The 23,022-nt window shown below is 38.2% G+C and overlaps 1 protein-coding gene across 2 annotated transcripts in view; it reads left to right on the top strand.

Moving 5' to 3' along the window:
* Positions 1–23,022, top strand: part of lamc3 (laminin, gamma 3) — an 81,147-nt gene that overhangs the window by 19,347 nt on the left and 38,778 nt on the right. For both annotated transcript variants that reach the window (XM_026297480.1, XM_026297479.1), the window contains exons 3-9: positions 702–832; positions 3,208–3,374; positions 13,574–13,762; positions 14,810–14,927; positions 18,103–18,201; positions 19,018–19,154; positions 19,282–19,401. In XM_026297480.1, coding sequence (XP_026153265.1) covers positions 702–832; positions 3,208–3,374; positions 13,574–13,762; positions 14,810–14,927; positions 18,103–18,201; positions 19,018–19,154; positions 19,282–19,401 — 961 coding nt within the window. The remainder of the gene's footprint in view (positions 1–701; positions 833–3,207; positions 3,375–13,573; positions 13,763–14,809; positions 14,928–18,102; positions 18,202–19,017; positions 19,155–19,281; positions 19,402–23,022) is intronic.

Raw genomic sequence — 23,022 nt, 5'->3', positions numbered from 1 at the left:
CCAACTCAACTAAGAAATAGAAAGTTTCTCTCCAGCTATTTATTTTAAAGTTGTTCCTGTTCATGGGTAAAAGATATTTCATGTCATTTGTTCTCCTTTTTACCTGGCCTCACTTTTATCTTCCACCTCACAATTGCACTTCCTGTTTGCTTCGCCTCTGTTTGCATTGTCCCTCTTCACCTTCTTTTCCCACTCTTGCTTCATCCTTTACCTTTGCAGTGGGCTCAAAGAAAGGAGCTTAAATCATGTCAGTAATGGGAGTTTTGCCAAGTGCCATCCATTTTAGTGCTGTCATATTTCTTCTTTTTTTTTCCATTTGGTAGCTTTTGTCTCCATTAATCCCCTTCTTTTTCACTTGTTTTTCTGACATTAACTCTATTTCCTGTGTCACACTCATCACCCACTGCATTTGCTCTCCCCTGCCCTTATACCATACCCTCATACTCTTTTCCTTGATCCACCAACTCTCACTTCTAACTTTCAACTTTTGCTGTCTTACAAATCCTTGCTCCTGTTGTCTTTCTCTTAACTAAAGCCCAGTTTCTGTTCTGTCCTTCCTGTGCCTGAGTAGCAGCAGGTAACACACTGATTCTCTTTCATTACGCTTTTTAAAAGTGGGTGACTTCAAAAGGTGTTTTCTAACATTTTTCTTATCCAGTTGGTTCCTTCTTTTTCCATTTGTTTTTTTTTTTCTTTTTCAGGAATGGGTGACAGCCACGGACCTGCTCATCTCTTTGGACAGGCTTAACACTTTTGGAGACGAGTTCTTCAAGGACATTAATGTGTTGCGCTCGTACTTCTACGCCATCTCTGATTTCTCTGTGGGCGGCAGGTAAGCGACACCTGAAAATGTGCTGTCCAGGACAATGTCACTCCAGATAGCCAACAATGTGAAATCTGAAAAGTTAAACATGAATCACTTTAGAGTTTAACCTTGAGCCAAATTAAATGGAAGTGTTTGTGGTGTCCATTTGTATTTTTGTGTTATTTATTTACGTATTTATTTTTTTTGCTTTAAATAACTTTAAATTTCTGGCTTTTATAATACCTTATCTCAAACATCATGAAACATCAACCTTGTTTCCTACAAATGGAGATAATTTATCTGAAGTTCAGGAGCAGGACCACGCCTCTTCCAGTCATAGGCTTGCATCTAGTATGTCCTCTACAAACAGATCGTCTTTCATTTCTTCATACCCCCAGCCGCCCTGCTCCCTCTGCAGGGGGTCTGCTAGCCGCAGAGCAGCAGTGATTCACTCAGAAGTCTAGCCCACACTGCAGAGGCTACCTCACCTTTCATCATCAGTCAAACATCAATCATTCATTCTGTCCTGCTTCGTAAGGAAACTATCAATCTGATCTCCATGAAGTCGTGGTCCTTACTTGTGAAAATGCATTTCTGTAACAGTATTTGGCTTTGCCAATTGTATTTTGTCGGAGACAATTGCTGGTTGGACATTAACAGCATAGATTTTGATGCCAGGTCCCGTGATTCATGGGCATCATCCCACATGTTAGATTCAGCTCCTAAACATTTAAAAGTTAAGTAAAGATCATTACATTAATTGAGTAGTGAAAAATCCTGTGTCCTGTCAGGTATTTTACAGTTAGCATGACTTTCGCAGCGTTCAACACATACCACAAGCTTTTCTGGACACATTCAATGTGAACCATTTGTATTTCCAATGAGTTTACAGATACTGTATGTTCAAAATAAAGTGTTTTTGTTATGATTATAAAACATTTTGGTAAGAATGACCTTTCCTTCAAAACATATTTAACATGTGAATGTCTGCAAAACAAGTAATCAACACCTTATCCAGGACAGCTGCTTGCAAAACTGATAAAAACACTTTGCTATCTGTCAACGTGACATCAGATAAGAATAAACCAAAAATAATTCTCTAGTCTCCTTCCACTTTTGGTTTATTACTCACGGTAATGAGAGAAGACGTGGCGCCTAAGCCAGGCTGCATGTAGGTGTTGCAGATAGAAGTGGACGATTAAGTGGTTGACATGAAGCCTTCAGAAAGAATATAAACTTGATCTGACACCTGTCATAAACACTTAAGATCACTGCAGCAGCATGACGAATTATCCACCAATGTCACAACACCTGGGGAGAGACCACATGACAACATATTAGTCTTGTGCCGGTGCTTCCTGTACAAGTACACATGCCTTTTTACCTCAGTGCTGCACCTCACCAAGTTGGCCAGATGTAGCCACAGATGCTGTGAAGAATTCCTCATGATATACTACATACTATCAATGCAGGCTGGACTGCTATGTGGTGCAACTATCTTCCAATTTGAAAAATGCTGTTTGTGCACCTTTGCTTTCCGGTGTAACATAAGGTCTCAACATATTGCACATCACTTCTTAGACTGCACATATGCTGCCTGTAGAGTTGAGGACAACTCTCTTATCACGTACTCAGTTAAAATTATTACCTAGCAGCTCAAATCTGCTCTGGTAGAGAGATCTGATATGTGGATTTGGAGCTGCTAGGTTGTTGTCGTCTCAATGACAACAGAAATAACTGGGTCTGAGCCCCAGGCAAGCAAATGTCTGTATTCAGGACAGCTGGCTAAATTTGACAGAGCCTGCCACTCAGTGACAAGTCCCTGTCCCCAATCACCACCACTCAGCAGAACCAGTGACACACAGAAAGGTGTCGCTGCTGCTGTGCTTGATCTGAAATGATACGCTTTCTACATGCAGAGGAAAAAGAAATGAGCCGATATTTTGCGTAAATTTGAAATAGTTGATCTCATGATTTGTTTTGCTACTTTCTCTTTTGAAAGTTTGCAAACACAAATTTTGAGATTGTGTGTATACACAAAAGATATTCCTATATGTAATTATGGGCATGCACCACTTTAATATACATTCACATACTAATACTCAGAGATACTGTATATGAATGTTGCTGTTTATTATAGTCTGGGACAGTGCACAGTAGATGAATAGTGCAGTTTCTGAAGGTGAATGAAAATCCCTCATCTCAGTGTTTGTATGAGAGATAACAGGACGTGACAACTGGTTACGGTGTAAATGCCTTCTCACTCTGCGTTCTCTGCTGCATTGAACTCCACACACTGTGTGTATAACCATGTTTACAGTTGGTGCAGTGAACAAAAAAAAGGGAGAGTATAGGAAAAGTTGTATTTGTAGCTTTTACTTATCTGGCTTTGTTTCCCTCAGATGTAAGTGTAACGGTCATGCCAGTGAGTGTGTTGAAGGGGAACATGGTGGCCTGGTCTGTTCCTGCCAACATCACACAGTGGGAGTCGACTGCCAGAGATGTCATGCCTTTTACCAGGACAGACCCTGGGCCAGGGCTACTGGGGACTCCGCCAACGAGTGTTTGAGTGAGTAGCCTGCTCCTGGGTCGCTGTCACAAACCCACTGCCTGTAGTCCTCTGCAAAATCCACAGGGCATCCTTGAATTTAAATGACAAGCTAAGGCTGTCAAAGGTCCCAATAAATCCATCAGTGTATCAGCTTTCATCCATCTCCAGTTTATCTTAAAATTTTGATTTACTCACTTGCAGCTTTTGCATTTGCTGCAACATAAGTAGATACCGCACTCCAAAAAAAAAAAAATTACAGTCTGCCCACCAGTATGGCAGTCAAGTGCTCCTAGAAATTGAAGTTCATTGATTCTCATTATGCTGAAAAATGTAATGGTATTTTAATATGGTTTCACACAGCCTTTAACTATTTGTCTGGTTCTACATCTTAGCTATGTTTTTGAGCAAATAAATGAAATTAATTTTGTAGTTGCATTACACCACATAATGATTTTAAAATGTCTGCTCTGTGAAAACTATAAATACGTGTGCGTATTTAACTTTGGTCATATGCACATATGTTTGCAGGCATCCCCTCTTTAGTGCTGGTGTGTATGAATTAGTATGAATGAGTATTATCACGTTTGACTCATCACTGAATGCTTTCTAGGATGAACTGTAATTGGCTGAGGGATAAAAATTATAAAGGTAAGTGGCTTGCAAATAGTTTGCTGAATTCTATTAAGCAGTAAGCCTGTTTTAATTACTTTTAGTCTTAGTTCCAAGCAGATGGAGTATTGCACCCAACTTAATCAATGCAGTATATTAATAAACAAACACACACCATATAAAAGAGACACAGGATGGACGTGTAAAAATGAATGCTTGGTGTAATTGCATGTTTCTATCTAACACAAAACTCATTTGGACTCACATTGGCCCACCAAACCTTAATATTTCTGTGTCAAGCACAATATTCTTTCTGTGTTTGGGCAAAGCATTTTGACAAAGGACGGTATTTTATTTGCTGGGGATGAGAATCAGCAAATCTGCATCAAGGAAATTAAAATTGTAAAATATAAACTAAATCAAAACATTGTAAACAATACATGTTTACAATCTATGTTTATGACACATTAACATTTAGGTCTTGTCAATTATGGCTGATCAGTCAACACAAAGGTTGGACAGCCTCACTTTTATTTTTAAAATAATATTTTACTGAGCTGTTAATGAATAAAACTTTGCATGAAAAATACACATACTGTTATTTGATTTATGTTTGTCATTGTGAGGTGAAACAATGTTAAGATGATGATCTTGCCTCTCTGCTTGGTAATTATAGGAGAGACACTTTCATGCTAGCAAATACAGGCTGAGCTGAGGTTTGAAACACTTGTGGACTTGAGGGGGCAGAGACCCTTAGTTATACCTGAGATCAAAGTCTGGGGAGTAGCAGCACCATTTTTGGTATAGAGGCTGCCGCATGTAATTTTAGACTCCAGAGAAATAGGTAAAATCGGCAAGATGCAGTTTCATAATATATTTAGGCCAAATCAAAAAAAAAGGAACATAATCTCTTTGCAGAAATTGATCTACAATAAAACAAAGCTCAGTCATGTAGGGCATTAGTTTTGGTACAGGCATTAATTGGCAGAACTTTTATACATGTGATATTTGTACTGTGTTTAATGATTGCTATTTTTAATTTCACTCTTTCTTATAGTGTGTCCACGTGTCATGGTATAGTGTAACACCTAATTGTACATGTTGTAATGATGGGAAAATGTGAATCCTTAAAAAGCAAACAGGAGTTAATTATTGTAGTTTTACTTTTTACTTTTTCATCTTATCAATGCTACTCTACTAGTCTGTGGATGATTTGATGTCTGAATTGAAACAAATCAAACAAATACATTGAAATACTTTTTCAATGTATTTTCTTTTTTTTTTTCTCAGCTTGCCCATCAATCTCAAAGCTCAGATGGTGTGAGATTAGTATTTGTGTGACAAGCATCTGTTCTGAAAAATATTCCTATTGGTTCTTTTGCAGCATGTCCTTGTATGATTCTATATAAAAACAAATTGAAAACCATTTGACAGACTTGAAAAAATAATATTATTTACATAGTTTGTATAGAAATGGGAAATTGCAGTATCAGTGCTATGTCATTCTCATAATAGATGTGGTCAGCATTCAGGCACTTGAAAGACCAATAACATTATGAATTGCAATTATGTGCTAAAAACTCAGGTTTCTCTTGGACATGAGTTAAAAAAGACAGAACTACTGTGCACTATTTTTGCATAACTGCTGGACTTATTGCATTTTGCATGTTCGGCCGTCATCGGGGCACTGTTGGACTGTACTTGAACATGGCTTGAAAATTAACGTCTTTGCTAGGTTATAGTAGAGGTGTAGGCAGTGGATCTGCTGGGTTTGTACACACCTGCATCTTTTTTTCTTTGCTATAATATATGTATATATATATATATATAAATATAAAATATAGGACACATATCCTCACACCACAAGATGTTTGCCCCTCTCCTTCAGCTTTGTATGGCTTTTTCCTGTAAATATTTATATCAAGTTATACAGCATTTAATGACTTCCTGGACAGTCAACTGCTTGCTAGGAAACCTGTCCCAACCAAGAAATAGTCTTGTATGTAACCCCTGGAAAATAGATATTATTATTTATTATTATTTTCCACAGTGGTTTTTGTGCAAACAGTATACAGCCAGTTTTAGAGTAATAGTAGGTGTTTTTGACATTTAGGGAGAGCCAGGTTAGCTGTTTTAACTCTAACTCTATTTCTAGTCTTGGCGCAGAGTTAGGTTGCACAGGTTTTAACTGTACAGTAGCTTCATATGTATTTCCACCCATAAATACAGCACATAGCAAGCTAAACAAATCTAAATTGTAATCCACATGTTATAACCAATGAAATAAAAACATTATAGCTTTTACAATATTCTAAACTATTTGCTAAAGCACAGTACAGCAACAACAGCTGACAGCAATATACTTATGTACACTATATATAACGCACTTAAATAAATGCAAATAAGAGGCAGCACCTAACAAACACGTCGTATTATGGGCTCCAATTTTTGTGGCACAAAAGAGGCATTCTGAAAGGAGGTGGTAATTGTGTTGTGTTTACTATGATGACTATCACTTTTAATAGAAGCTGAAAATTTACAGCAAATCTGGCAAAAATGTCAAGTGTCTCTTTCAAGCAATATCTTGGCAAATAATCTTTTAGAGGGTAGAATAGGCCATAACAGACTCATGACCTTTAGAGGCTTAGAAGACCATGAAACACAACAATAAGAAAACAATTTAGATAAAACCTGAACTTTACAGAATAAAAACAAAGTATAATATGGTTTATAAATTACTTACTTTGTGTATTGGTGCCTTGCTTGCTTGCTTCTTTAACTCTTCATCTGTAAATCCTATTTATCATGATCTTCTGTGCAGTAAATCTAACTGTGAGGAATTGAAACTTGCTACTCAGGTGTATTTCTTCATTTTACATAACTGACTAGCATCATCATGTCACATACAGTCATCCTGGAAAATCCAATTCCAGATTACTATCTATGAAGTATCTATTGATCTTAGCCACTGCTTGTAGTTTGTAAAGTTCTTACATTTCCCATTGAAATAAATTATCTACATTAAACAGAAGTGCTAAAATAGCGCCAAACAAGCACAGTAATTCAAACATGTTAAGGTAATTTCACTGCTGACCCTTGATGGAGTGTGTCAGTGTAATGTTTTGCTCAATTAGGCAAATAAATGTAGAACTCCCACATTCAACTGCACAGTGCCAACCTGCTTTAAAGATACAGAATGACTGTATTGCGTATCGCTAGTAAATACCATCTGACAGCAACTCAACCTACTCCCTATTATTAATATGTTATCTACAACATGAGGGACTTTGGAATAATTTGTGGTCAGAAAAAATATGCTATGCAATATATGTTTCTGTCTGCCAGATAAAAAAAGATGGAAGAAAGATAACCTAAAATATATTCTGGCCATTAAAAAACAGCTGCATGTCAGTTGTATTTAATATAATTTAAGATGTTTATTAGGCAGACTGGGGAGACTGCTTTAGCTTTAAAACATTTTCAAAGCACAGAAAGCAAAAAAAATGGTGCCAGTTCTGATCATTACAGCTATTTTATCTATTGTTATTGTGTGAATGGTAGTAGCAGGTGGTAAATGGAAGCCTCAGAGGGCTGTTTACATGAGTGTTCAGTGTTATGTGAACATGTCTGAGTGTTTTTATTACTAATTTCACTGTCACTCGAGGTGGTTTATCTACACTTGAAAATGAACTGTTGATTTCTTTTTTATTTTTTTATTTTTTGGCATGTTTGCTTTAAGGCATGAAGAAAAATGCAGTGGGTTTACACAACTTTGCTGTTTGTGTGTGTTTATGCGTGTGTATCGGAGGTGCAGTGGGATGTCATTCTCGTCAAGATTTTCCCCCTCTGAGAGTGAAATCATTTCTAGCCCGAGCAGGTTGCTGCGGGTCTTCATGATTTTCATTATTTGTTTGATGTTGTCATCAGCTTAGCCTGGGGCTGTTCCAGTAGGTAGACACTTCAAATCCTTTCTTGCCACTGATTTAATGTCAAAGGCTACAGTTATAGTTAGAAAACTGTGATCATTTTCCTGTATAACAATAATGTGGTTTATAATGCTGTAAATATATCAGATCATCATCTAAACCTCCTTACACTCAAACTGATATAGGATAAGGAAGTAGATGTAAGCCTAAAAGCTATTTAATCTCCTCTTCTATTTTTTTTTGTATTTCATATTCCAGATAGCAATATATGACAACACAAAAACATAAGATCTACTATTCAGTCTCTTTCAGCACAAAACAGACACAATCATAAATAGAGAGCTTTCCTATTTCCAAACAGTCAAGTAGCTGGTGGGTGGGAAACTAACTGCTACAATGTCATGAGCACTAAGACGTGGACATTTATTAGAATTTAGAAATAAAGCAATTTGTTGGAAATATGACGCATGAAATTCCATTAAGAAACACACAGCTAGTAGCAGTGGTTATGCTAAGTCAGGGTCACAAAATTAACTCTTACAGGTGGTAAGAAAAGACAGCAGGTGTTAAAACCATAAACTATACATTAGCATAAAAAAGTACCATTCATATAGATAAAAGTCCTGCTGTTCACCTGCTGCACAAGTAAAAGCACTTCCCTCACTGTGGATATTATAGTAGTAGTCGGCATGTATTAAAACCCTGTAATCTTATGCTGGATAGATACAAGACACATATAATTTAAAATCATTTATCAGTCATAAAGGATCATAAAAAGAGACTGTATACGAATGTTTTTCTGAGATGTGACTGTCTGTGGTTCTCTCTTTCTGCAATTCTCTGTCTGCTGACTATAATTCATTAGTTTTTGTACATTTTTCTCTTGATACTGTTTGTTGGTTTATGGAACATGAACCAACAAACAACTTACAGCAACATCCTTATGCTGATGTTGCTGTAAGCCTCAGCCTGCAAAAACCCACATGTTCTGATGGACAAAGAGTGGTGAAAAACACTAAAACTACTTGTAGTGTAGTAGTTTTTACTTATTTTTATTTTTCAATATATATAATTAGTTCAATACCATCCAAAACAATTTCCAGTAAAGTATACATATAATGTATTATACTGATCATGTTACCATATTGCTCATGTATGTGTGTTTTTGTAAGCAGTGTAACACAAATCTGAAATCTGCTGTTTTACTCCCACAATGCAAATTGGCACCTGTCACCATCCTTCCACTTCATTTCCTGCTGAGTCCTTTCCACCTCAACTGTCACATGGTTGAGTCCACATGAACCATTACTCTTTTGCCGAGTCTGGTCTGTGTGAACTCAGCTATCTGTGGGCCACAAAAAGTCAGGACAGAAAGTGCACTGTGTGGGATAAGAGCTTTATTTATTGAGCATATATGTAAATGGTAAATGGACTGCACATTCATCTTAACAAACAAAGTGCTTTACAATTTGCCTCTCATTCTCCCATTCACCTAAAGTACCACAAACCTTATATCTAATGGACACCTCACTGTATGTTCTGTGCCACAGTTGCCCTGTTATGTTTATTTATGTGAATATTTCATATACTTTATTTATGTGAATATTGAATATACTTTAGGGACTTGTGACATCAAACTGTCTCTGTAATATAAAGATTTAACTGCGGGAAGAGGAGAAAGTGGACAAAAGTAACAGTATTTATACTGTAATGGTCTGTGATTTATCTAATGTTTATTATTAACAATAACATTAGCATTAAGCAATAGCATTTATCATAACATTAACAGTGTCAGTCTCCAGTAAAGTACATAGATGTCAAGTTCAGACAATTACAAACGTTTACTCCTCTACTCCTTTAATGTGGTAAACAGTGGTGAATGGACACCGGGCCTCATGTTTTCAAATTAGCGTTTTGTTTTTTATTTTTTTTGTTTGTTTGTTTTCACCAGACTTATCAAAAAAGCACATCTTAACTTAAAATGCTGAATAGTGCGTGGGTTAGGTAGAGGTTTGATTTGTCTACAACAGTACGCTAAAGGTCGTGCAGATATATATGCAGCATGATTCCTCATAAACTGGTTTCTTATCACTGCTGGTGTTCTACTCTCTTGGCTAGTCCGACATCTCATTCGTTCAGCAAATTAGATATAAAAATGAGAAATTGTTTTGCCTGCAGGCATAGTAGTCCCTCTCTTCAGTGTGTTCTGCAGCAGTACTATGAAACTATTTATATAAAGAGTGTAAGACAATAAGATTGTGGATTGCATCATGCAGGTGAGATGCTGTGGAAACCCCCTTTATCCTCACGAAAACAGGTGTTCGTTGATACTTTTTATTGTCACTAACAACTAATTGAATATTCATAATTTTATTTTAAAATGTTAGATTTTTTACACGAACCAGGTTCCTTTTTTTTCATTTGATTATTTTACCTCTAAATATTAATCTTTATACTGTTGTTTATGTATGAAGTGCCATGTCATAATTCACTACTGGCTTTCCCTGTGTGCCCAGGCTAATCTTTATCAGACAAAGCCCCAAGGAACAATAAGACTAGAATGCCCATGCCTATATGGGCATGTTACGCAAATTAAAGAATCCTTGGAAGATCTCAGACAGCAGTGTGAAGTGTTGAAGGACCAGCCACTGGGCCATCCCAATGCAGGAAGTTTTTCTATAGTTGAGACATTCACTTAGACTTAGCTTGTACTAAATCTGTAGTGAAGGGTGGTTCAGATAGTTTAATAATATAGAGGTTGACCTTGGTATTTGTATTCCTGACTTAGTGTGTTAACCATTACTACAAAATAAAGCACCTGAATAGTGCTGACAGAATAATGAATTTGTGACTACTCATATCAGACTAATGTCAGGATGTCGGTATTAACACCAGTCATGTCTCACAGAAAGTGCTGTACATAACTAATGCTACTTATTACTATTGCCAAATAATGTACTTAATGAGAGAAACATAATTGTTCTTATATTATGTTATTTAGCGCCATCATTTCAAATGGAGGGAGTGGCATCTTTTTATACTGCAATCAAGAATGGTTAGAACGTATTTGCTCTTGCACATTAGTAGTATATGAACAGTATAAAGACAATTTTTAAAACTGCACTTCCATCGAAAACATTTTGCAAAAAAGTCTCCTTACCTTTGTTATTGAGAAACATACTGTAGAATGCATGGGTGCTGTGGCTGCATCTCATCACCAGTACACCCTTTAGTGTCTCCATCCATCAAAGAAAGACCTCCTTTGTACACTGTTTACCATGAGTATGAAGCTAAGTCTGTCTCCTTACTTGCTTGCAGCCTACACAGTGCACAGTCTGAGTGGTCACCAGGACAGAACTAAGGAAATCCACATATGGAAGAGGTGGCTGTGGGGAGCGAGACCTATAAATGTGGTAAAGATGGTCAAGCACAGGCTGTAGAAAGCTGTGTTGAGGTCTTTGTGTTAAACAAGTTGAAAAATCACTTCAAGTGATTTGCTCTTACTTCCCCTCAGACAGACTGTATATTTGCACTGCTTGTAGCAATCTTCATACCACATACACAATCTTTAAACTTTTCAGCTATTTTCATTCTTCCTACCTTTACGGTAAGAAGCATACCCCTGAATTTTAATATGCGTATCATATTATGTGTAATGGCTTAATGCCACTTCTTTCATGATAGGTTAACCACAAATGGCACCAATGTCTAACACTGTTACTGTATGTTACATTTAAAAATACACACCGTTAAAAACACATTTGAACCACAGTTGGGATTGAAAGAAAAAGCAAATTCATATAAATAATCTAAATGAAAACAGTAAAAGTCTTAATGACAAGCAGGTAGTGAAACAAGAGCAGAAAGTAATTAAAACATTAGCAAATATACTTTTGAACTTGCTGAGAGGGATGAGAAGCCAGATGTTCAGTTTGCCCTGAAGCTCATTTCACGATGAAGAACCATAATTAAAAACTCATTTTCCTCACTTCACTTTACACGTGAAGTAACGTTCCACATAACCTAATGCTGGACCTGAAGTTACATGGGTAGACATCATTTTGAGATAACTGTTAAACTGGACTGTACATCCCCCAGTATAACAATATATGTATTACATCACATTTTGTTGGACATAATCAGCATTGACTCGTACCACCAAAGGGGAATACAAGAAAGGCTTTGGCGGTTGTTGACAGTACTGCCACTTGAATATGAGCAAGCCTGACCAGCAGTGGCAGCACCAATAGCTGGCATGATGGAGTGAATGGGAGCTGACAAGTGGAGCCAACTGGTCGTGTTTGTGCTTTATTTCCCCACCAGTGCCAATCACAACTGAGTCATGCTGCAGCAACTTCCTATATGGAGTGTTATTTATTGTCAGATTCTGCTGCCCAAAGGGCAGAGGGATTGCAGATGTGATAACAAGGGACTTACCATTTGTCACAAGAGGCATGTTGTGTTCAAAAGGTCACTTCTAGCAGTGCAAAGGGTTTAGCTTTGTGCAGTGTCTTCTGACTCTGTCCATCTCTATGGTTTTAGCATTGGTGATTAAAGCTGCACTTATTAGTAGCTTTATGCAAACAAGGAGTCAAGTGACTGTGCAATGTGTAAGGAGTTGCCCATGGTGCAGAACCCAGAGATTTATTGCCCAACAGTTCTCCTCAGCACAGCGCAGCTTTGAGCTTATTGTTTTAGTTTTGCAGCTCTAGTCATTTTCAGACACAGCAGGAAAATGTTTTCAGAGGACAATCTCTGATAAAATTACTTAGTACATATTGCTGTTAGAAAAATGGGGTTGCTTTATATTATTATAAAAAAATTACTATAATTTGTTATATATGTTGCATCTTCTGTATTTAACGTGTACACAAAGAAAACACTGTAGTTAAGCAGTCTACAGTTTGGCTTTACAGACTGGCTCATTTAAGAAGACCTATCTTCCCTTCCTGTCGCTCAATGTCAGCTGGGATTGGCTCCAGTCCCCCCAACCCACCCCATGTCCCAGGATGTAAGGAATATAGTAAGTGCTAGAAAAGGGAGGAAAGAGCCAAATGAAATATAAAACTCTTTATTAAATATTAAATCAGTTTTTTAACAGCAATCCCAAGTTTATCCCATGTTTAAAGCACTCTAAGTAAAGTTCATTTTTATCATTGAAATAAGGTGAACACTTGAGCCTTCTTATTAACAGGAAGGAATAATCATATATTTATTGCCAACACAACAGGGAGCTTAATTCATTATAAAATGGGCAATTTCACCTAAATCCCCCCTCAGGGTAACTGGTAAACTAAGGAGGGATTTGGTGTGAGGGGTATGAGAGCTGTGATGGTGTTTTATCAGCTGAGTAATTTGCTCTTGTATAAACATGAATTACTGTTATCTAAGTGCCCCCTGACAGCCGATTGGCTCCTCATTAGGCCTGTGTGAAATGAGATTAGCAACAAACCTCTAAATTATGAGCCAATCCCAGAACAGATAATCTCTCACACATGTACCCTCCCTATGTCTCTCCCCTTCGTCTATTTTGGTCTTCTCTCTTTTTACCTTGTTGCCTCTTCTGCCTACTTCCCTCCCATGTGGCTGCTCTTTCTGTGTTATTCACGTCTCTCCTCACTTGACCTCTTGCTCTTTCTCTTTTTTTTTTTTTTTTTTTTGCTTTCTTTTCTTCGCTCGCAGAGTGTAACTGCAGTGGGAAATCAGACGAGTGCGTGTTTGACATGGAGCAGTACCGGAGCACTGGCAGTGGGGGGCGCTGCCTGAGCTGCAAAGACAACACTGATGGGCCCCATTGTGAGCGCTGCAAAGAGAATCACTACAGGAGATCTCCTGAAGAGCCCTGCCTACCCTGCAACTGCAATATCAATGGTAAGCTGCAGAGACAAAATCCTTAATTGTTTTGATAATAACTTAAGAACCCTAATTATAATCCATGCCAACATCATTACTTGCTACTTTTGTTTTCCCTGGTATGAGCAAATTTAATTATGGTTAAATTGGAATGCTGTATTGGCACAATAAGGCACCATAAGCAAGATTTTTCTACAGACAAAACAGACTCAAAGGCTTGATTGTTGCACAATTTATAGCCAAATGTTTTTCAATCATTAATAACACTGCATTAAAATTTACTCCAACCAACTACTCAACAGCCAAACCTTGCCCAACAGTAGAGTCTTTTCTAATGCATAATGTACACTATCTTGTTCATCTCATGTCTTTTGTACCTCATCAGATTTATTCTCAGCTTAGGTTCCCAATTGACCATTAGAGAAATCCATGACTTTACTCACCCCTGTTGTAAATTGATCCAGTTGACTCACTTGAACATTATCAATGAAGAGACTCGCTCCTCATTAAACAAAGTCTAATTTTAGGTGAAGGGACATTAAATGTTTGCACTTCCAATTACACCATCATCAGGGTAAAGAGGGAGAACTAAAGGCTGACATGAACAAATACACAAGATATCTTTTGCTCTGTGTTCTGAAATAGCATTTGCTGATTGGACAGCCCTGTTGGAGTCCATTATATTGATCAAAGGTTATAGCAGGCTCCGTTTTCTCTTATGTTCACAATATCTCAGCTGGTCCTTTATCTCCATTAACTAAAGCTACAGTGTGTTAGCAACAGAGTGGTTCTAAGGTTATATCCTGGTCTTCCCAACCCATCTCTAGGGCTTTTGAACAGAAATTCAATAACAGGTATTCATCACTTATTTACCCCCTTTGTGACAAATTATTAATGATATACTGATTCACTTCATGTCATTTACCAATAACCCTTATGGATTCTGAAGCTTTTTCAACTATTCATTTTTGGAAATACTCCTATTTTTTTTGTCTTTTGTCTTTTTGTCTATCCTTTACACTCTCTTTTTTTCTTCCTGTACAATCCATCTGCCGTCCCTCCTAGGCTCAGCAAGTCTGCAGTGTAATGTAGAAGGAAGGTGTACGTGTCGAGTTGGTGTGACAGGACAGAAGTGTGACACATGTTGGGCTGGCTTTCACTCGCTTGGCCCAGGTGGCTGCAGGTGAGCAACATGCACAGTCATAAACCCAGATGCACAGACATACTGACACAGAAGACATACAAAAACAAAAGCTGGGAAGAATAATAATGGAACTAGTGGTAAAGAAAGAAAGTGGTAAACAAGCATTTTAAAGTAAAAAGAGGTTAAGAGACATAAACAGGCAACAGATGTAACTAGACTGAAGCAGACACAGACTTGTTTAATAAATCTTGTCTGTTTTCCAGTTACCATCTAAAGCCCCGCAAGCCTAAATTTGTCAAACTACACAGCAGCTGTAAACAAGAGGATTTCCATTTTTCTGTGTGACACCACTGTGAATTAGTGACCCTCTTATCAGTGAGTACCAGGATGTGCCAAATACAGTATCAGACTGCTAACAACAGTTCAGTAATTTTCCACATCGAAATACGAACAGGGATAAACTAACATTTCAGTTTAATCAAGATTTCAATAAATATTTAAATGACAGGATAGTTAAATGTCACATGTCACATTATATACAAATGACAGTATTGTCACAAATATGTCACAAACATAAAAGTTTAGATAATAATTTTTAATGCAGTCTAAGATTTATGAATCTATAAGTGAACAACAGCAATTGATATGGGTTTAGTTCAGTTTAACACTACACTATGTTACACTCATCTAAAACAGGGACTGGCCGCCTGCAGTCATTTTTCACATAACGACAACTCCAACATTTGCCATGAATTCCCTCCTGCTGCTCATGGTCAGAGTTTTGGTTGGTCAGCCAGCCGTCCTGAAGAACAGGAGAGAAAGATCTGGTATTTGAAGTGCCCTTAGAACCAAGCCAGAGACTATGTGGGCTCCTCCATCTGTTACCATGGTGACTGAATCCAGACTCTGCCTCAGAAACTTTAGAGAACAGCTTTAGCTCCAGCCAACATTAACTCTGCTTTCCTCCACAGATAGTTGAATGCATGATGTTATGTCTAAGGTTAGTGTGGCCTACAGTACATTTGTATAACGTTATCCTATGCTAATCTGGTTTTACTATCCCAAAACTTCATAAGCTCTTTTTACTTTTATTAACTATTTATTAATAATTGATCCTTCACAATAAAAATATTAGCAGTAGTAGATACTTCAGGTGTATCACTTTATATTATGTTGCGAGGTTATATACTTTTCTTGCAGAGACAGGCAAATAACTGACTTGAAAAAGGTCACAACTGTCAGACTGATGGTTGATTACAATTGTTGTCTATTTTAATTGAGGTGGCACTCTAAATAAGAACAAAATTTCTACAACCATTAAGAAGTTGTTTTTAGATATTTGTACTTTGTGATTTGATTACTTCATTGTGCTATAATTGTGCTTTCATTCCTGAGATACATTACAAGTGTGAATGTGCAAAGAGTTGAATCACTGTCTGGGTGTTTGTCTGAAAAATGAAATTCCAACTTTATCTGACCTGAGAGTACTCATATTTAGTATTTCTGCACAGGACCAAAGTGAATATGCGTAAGAGTAGGCTACATGTGAGAATCATGCTGTAGTATTTATATTCATAAGTTGTCCAACTCCATCCAGCTCTCCCTGACCCCTCTCTACCTGCAGAGAGAATGTTAAGTTGTCATAGTGCTGAATTGCATATCAATGACTGTTGGTGTTTATATTATTTCTACCATCCCCTAAATGTGGATATGGTCACAACAGTGTTTAACAAACTGTTATTTATATATATATATATATATATATATATGAGTTTAAAACTGCTATAATACATGCTTGTATATGAATCAGATGAGAATATTCATATGTGAAAGGGGTTGTCTACAGTGATGAACCCACAGAGACCTACCAGATCCAGTTGTTTACCTCAGATCTACTGCCCCTTTTTTTTAGCATGTCCCAGCTAAATTTTACTGCCTGCAACTCTGATGTTTAGGTTCAGCCTCATCACTCTCATCAGTCTTGGTTCCAGCTGCAGCAGGCAGTCATTTTCAGCAAACAGGCTCTAAAAAACCATTGTATACTGTTTGCCCAGCACCACACTGCAGCCAGCCCAAGTTAGCAACTAGTTGGTCACTAGGGCTAAAATTATTTCTTGACCAGAAAAATAACTGCAAATTTTATTTTTGTATTTTCTTAATGTATAAATAGGTAGCTATTTGATAAGGATGATAATATTATATCATGCCTTTTAAAATATTGATTTATTAAATAAATTACCAGGTATTGAATTGTCAAAGTTTGGGCAATAATAAGTTTATAAATCAAAGGTGTATGTCAGAGATGCTCATGCCAACATACACACACACTCACACACACACTGCTTTCTCTCATTCATTCAAACTCAGTCTGTTGAGTTGAGGTGTGAATTACTCAGATCACTGGAGCAGAAATAAGTAGAGGCAGCTTGCCTTGGGATAATTGAATTATTTGTAATAGCACCTCATTAAAAATAGATTCTGTGTTACGTTTTCAAACAAAAGTAATCAATCAGGGAAGGTAATCACATAGGCTACATGCAAACTAATCGCTTTTTGGTGAAAACCACTATTTTTAATCAAAATATGTCATTTATCTGAATTGTGAGTATAGTGGTCTTTTTCCCAATAAAACATCTTTGGTGTAACATCTTGAGACATTTGGCCAATCACAATCAAGATATTGGCATTGCCTTATCTATGGAGGAAGCCAATTTTTTGTAGTACTGTGCCTCCACATGCCCCTACAAGGATTAAAGCCACAAACCTGTCATCTTTTACCATCTTTCACATCTTATGAGTTTGCAGGTCGTTGCTGAACCACCACCTACATACCTGGTATTATCAAGGTTTATTCTGCCTTCAAATTGTGAGTCCTAACTCAAGCATCTCTGTGTTGAACTAGTACAAGAGCACTTGTGCTTTTTGAATGAGTGTAGTGATCACAAAAACACTGACAAGGTCAGCTAAATGATTAGTGAGATCCAGGTTCAAGAATCAAGACAAGTATCCTTGTTGTTAAAGTGTCCTTGAGCAAGACACCCCACTGGTTCCAGAGTTGCTGGTGTGTAGATGACCATCTGTAATCCAGAGGGGTGGTGGGGAGGAATTTTTCCTTATTTTTCCTCTCATGTAAAAGGTTTTCTCTGATTTTAGATATGTGCATCAAGTGCAGTAGATTTAAATCTTCCACCTTCCCATTACCTTCTGTCTGTAGGTCGTGCGAATGTGACTCCAGTGGAAGTGTGGGTGACTGCTCTCCTCTGGATGGACGTTGCCACTGTAAGCCAAACGTGGAGGGACAGAGCTGTGACAGGTGTGTTATAAGCTTATTGCTACATTGCATATGTGCACACTTGACCTGTGGTTACCAAGGCAACTGTTTAAGCCTTTGCTAATGATATGTGAGTATAGAATATCATATTTTCGTCGTTTGGATTTTAAGAATAAAACATTAACATATGGTGTCTATGTTCAGTAGTAATGACAATTAATCAGTGATTGATAATAATAACAATCTCGATATAGAAGATGATGCCCAGAAAATCAGTCGGCATTACCTGCAGATGCAGCAGGATTAAAAATCCCTCAGGGTTTTGGAGTTAACCATCATATTGACTCTTTGGGCAATGAAAAATGAATGTTACATTATTCCAATAACCAAGCCTCCTCTTCTCCCAGTCTGATTCTTTCTTTTTCTTTTGGGATTCAGGATCAAACAGATAAACTCACTGTGGCATTAGCAATACACACAGCCCCAGGTCTCCCACTACTGGGTAATTCTGTGCTCCCTGTTTGTTGACTTTTTTGCTGATTTCACGGCTCGTTGAGCAGGTCCCTCTCCTGTGTAATGTGACTAGTGTAGTGGCTGATCTTTAGCAGTGTTTCTGTCCCACCCATATGCCACATAGTGTCTGTAGGTGAGAGCTCAGGGTCCTTGCAGCTGAGATCCATTTGGTCCCCTCTTCCTCAGTACTGCAGTTGCAGCAACCAACACAAAGAACAACTTAAATAGATTAGTAAGGACAACACTAGAACAAGGATGTGGTAAATAGCTGCAATGAAGCGTGTGTGGAGCATCTGCATGTTAATAACGTTTTATGCATGAGTGTGTGTATGTGTGTACCTACAGATGCAAGCCAGGGTTTTTCAACCTACAACAGGTAAACCCAGCAGGCTGCCAGCCATGTTTCTGCTTTGGCCACTCGTTAGCTTGCTCCTCGTCCAGCTACTATGCTCCTGTCAACATCACGTCTGACTTTACTGAAGGTAAGTGTATTTCAATGGGAAGTAGGATCTTCTGTCCATTCTGTAAAACATATATATCCAGATTTTTTTTACCCTGATGAGAACAGATTAAATGACTTATATTTTTCTTATAATTCTTCACCTTCAGATCAGGATGGCTGGTTGGGAGAGTTCTCTGGGGGACAGAAGTACCCCCTACTGTGGAAGGAAGGTGAAGTCTATTTGCTACCTCTTAGTGATGAAGACGTTGGCTTCTACAAAGCTCCCGGTGAGTCAGAAAGAAAATTATAAGATATTTGAACTGATCCATGAGGACAGTGAGGACAGATTGTTACCTCAGGTTGGATCATATGAATGGTTACAGTTCCCTGGAAGAGCTGTTGAAAGTTATGAGATAATAAATCTTCCAGTTATTGCTCTTCTAGCAAATATGTAAATGATAGTAGTTTATATAGCGCATCTGTAATAGCCATAGCTTGTTTCTGTTGTTCCTTAGCAAGATTAATCAGGGTCTTTGGCAGTGGGTCATATGACGGTTAATCTGAAACCATTTCTTCCAATCCCTTATCAGAGCCATTAGAAGATAAGGGAATAAGCTGGCCCAGCTATGGGACTTAGGGCCCATTTCTATCAGCCGTCCCAGCAGCAAAGGCCTGATGGAATTGGATGTCTTGGCCATGTTGGAGCAGCAACAAAGCGAAAATTGGCTTGATCTCTTCTTGTCTCTACTAAGTAGGTTCTAGGCATCAACTAACAGCCCCTCCAGCCACCATGCAGTCCGAAGCAGAAGCAAAACAGTAGCAATCCAATTAACTCAGCATCCCGGAGGTTTAATGCCCAAAACACATGATCACAGAGAACAACTCCATTTGGAAGCATCTTTTTTTAGAAATATGAGATGTGCACAGCTAAAAGTGGAGATGACAAAGCCTGCTGGTCAGGCATAATTTGTAGAATGTCATCATAAATATGTTGATATCTTGTAAGTTTGACTCTCTGTGTGTATGCACACATGACATGTGCTAACGTCCCTAATGAATGCTTGCTTGCTTATGTGTGTGTATTTAAATATAACTGTGCATATGGTAATTAATGGTGTCTCTAAAAGTTGCTTTCGTCTTCACATGGTCTATCATGATGTCTCTGTAGACCACACCACATAGATTAATGGCCCAACTGGCCAAGAGCAGCTTTGTGGCAGCCTGCTTATCTATTTCGTGCAGCGCTTGTTTATGTTGTTTCTCCACATAATAAATGCGCAAATCTATTGCCTTGCCATCCCTATTAATGATCTCATTTTCTCTCGCCTTTTTTTGTAGTGGTGCATGTGTACAGTTACTTTAAAGATTAGACCAGAGCGGCAGCAGCTTTGGAAGCAGCCCTAGAATTCTGCCTCACACTGCCACTGTCTCGGCTCTTTTTACTCTTAATTCGCATTTGCGCTGAAATCCCTCTACTGTGTTCTTCTCCAAAGTCAGAGATAATTCTGACTGACAACTGCACGTCAAACATCACACAAAGTGCAATTTTTGTGATTTCCATGAATGTGTTTGTCACCATAGTTCGTCTTGGGCTTCTGCTGTCACATTCAGGACATGATTCACTCATTGGCATTTTTGATTGTATTGGTGAAGCAAGAACGACGACTGTTTGGGATCTGTGTAGCTCACCATCTTTCAGAAATATCAGCTTATACTAGGACTCAGTAGTATTTGACAAGGCATTGTTGGGTGAGACAGGGAAACTTCTAGTTAGTGTGAAAGAATTGGCTATAAACAATTAATTTTACCTCCTGAAATCCCCATGACAATCAAACCAACATGGCACTGGTAAGGTTGTCAGAATTGCTCCTTCTTTTTCACTACATGGTAATGTTTCATTTTTATAAACCTATTTTTCCTTCACTGATGGTGTATGAAGTAGTAAGTGTACTCTATGAATGTTGGCATGCGTAAATGTGTATGTGTGTGCACTTGGGGAGACTCTTCCTCTGAGGCATGTGCATTTCCACTTGTCCTCCCCCTGATCCTGGACATCTGCTTGACAGTTGACACAGGCGGAGTTCAAGTCCCCGTGGTGACTCAACAGACTGAGCACTTGAGCACAGCTGCCAGGAACTATCATAGACAAACATGAAGTACATCCCTAAATAGTCACTTTGACCTGCTTCCAACAACCGTGGTCACCACTTGAATCTGCTGGACAGTAACTGTCGCTGTCTTGGCTCAACAGCATTTCATGCTGAAGGGGATATCATCTAACATAAGTCCTTACAGCCATCTGTTGAGACGCTTGTTATGTTGATCCTTTTCATATCTGCAGAGCAGGCCAACCTGCTAAGCCTGAAGCAAGAGGGAAACTGAAAGAAAAGAGGAAATAATGGAAAAAAGAAGGAAGAAAAGACAGAATTTTAATGAAATAACCCTCTAGTAGTAGGTTAGAGAGTAGCATATGGCTGTGCTTGTGTTCAGCTGAGGAGCAGAAGAGAGTAAGAAGAGCAAAGATCCATGTGAGCAGCTCCAGGCTTCCTGTCACTCTGATTCAAGCTGCAATTGCAGCTAAGAGCCTCACACAACCTGAGCGCTACCTGCACTCAGGACTGTGTGCAATCAAGTCTGGCGTCCTTGTCATCTGGAAACCATAAGCAAAACAGAAAGGAGATGCAGCAAGGGCAAATGAGAAAATTGAGTGGAGAGATTGAAAAGGCAAAGAAAGGAGAAAACAAACAAGAAGCATGGGGTATAGAAAGAAAGAAGGAAGCAGAGAGCAGAGGGAAAATCTGCTGCCATTTTGAATGTTGAGCTGATTTTGAATATGGGAAAGACGACTGATCAGACCAAGTTGAACTGGGTCGGTTTTAGTTTGCATTAATAGGTGCTGACAATTGGCAGATAGAGTCATGTTTGTGTAGATTCAAATCTTAAATCTTAACTCCAGTTGGTGCCTTAAAGCTTTTATTTAACATGTGGAGACGTGCCAGTAATTAAACAGCTTTACCTAACCTGAAGTTAGTTTCATTAACAAAAGTCCTCTCCAGTTTCCTTTGTGCAAGATGGTGAAACAGAAACATTTCCAAACAGAGCAAGTGTGAGATAAGGGGTTTTAGACCTTGTAAAACAATGCAGCATCATCCTACAGTAAAGCGCACTGGCCCATTAGGTCATATTTCTCATAGATTACTGTAATATAATGTATTTCTGCTAGGTACAACTCAAATGATTGCTGTGATTTAACATTCTTTGTGATGTGCACTGCTTTAACAGTGTCCCTGTACAATGAGTTGTATAGAATCAGATTTCTGTATATTGCACCTTCAGGCATTGCAGTTTAGTATTGGACTCAGTGTTCTGACTGTATTGGACCTGTTTAAAAGTTTACATTTTGCACAAAGCAGCAGTGATTTAATTGAACTGGAGTTAATTTTATTTGGTTGGAACAAAGTCTAACCCCTGACTGATCATGAGCTCCCCCACCAGTCCCCAGAAGTTGTAAACAGTAGGAACCCGTCACTTGTTGTGATGGTGGCTTTATGTGCTACTGGTGGAGTGTCAGTATTGGCACAGTCTTCAGATCACCCTGATAGACCAGAAAGAAAAATGTGTCATTTATTTATAATAATCCAGGCCATTAACTGCTGTATTTTTATTGTCTATTACTCTATTAATAATTTTATTCTCAGTGGTCTTTTGGTAGCTACTGTATGTCTGTCAGTTCCTGGAGTTTTCAGTTTTGTTCGACCATCCATCTCAAACACAAAGGTATTCAATGTACAAAGATAAACACAGAACAAGTGCAAATCCTCATATTAAAGAAGCTCAGACCTGGGAATGTTTGGTACTCCTGTTTGCTTTCTTGTTAAAAAGGAGATGAGGAGACAAGATGTGGTTTT

This window comes from Mastacembelus armatus, chromosome 12, assembly GCF_900324485.2.
Source record: "Mastacembelus armatus chromosome 12, fMasArm1.2, whole genome shotgun sequence".
Lineage (NCBI taxonomy): Eukaryota > Metazoa > Chordata > Actinopteri > Synbranchiformes > Mastacembelidae > Mastacembelus > Mastacembelus armatus.
Note: the sequence above shows the minus strand (reverse complement) of the source record. Positions and strands in the feature narration are given on the sequence as shown.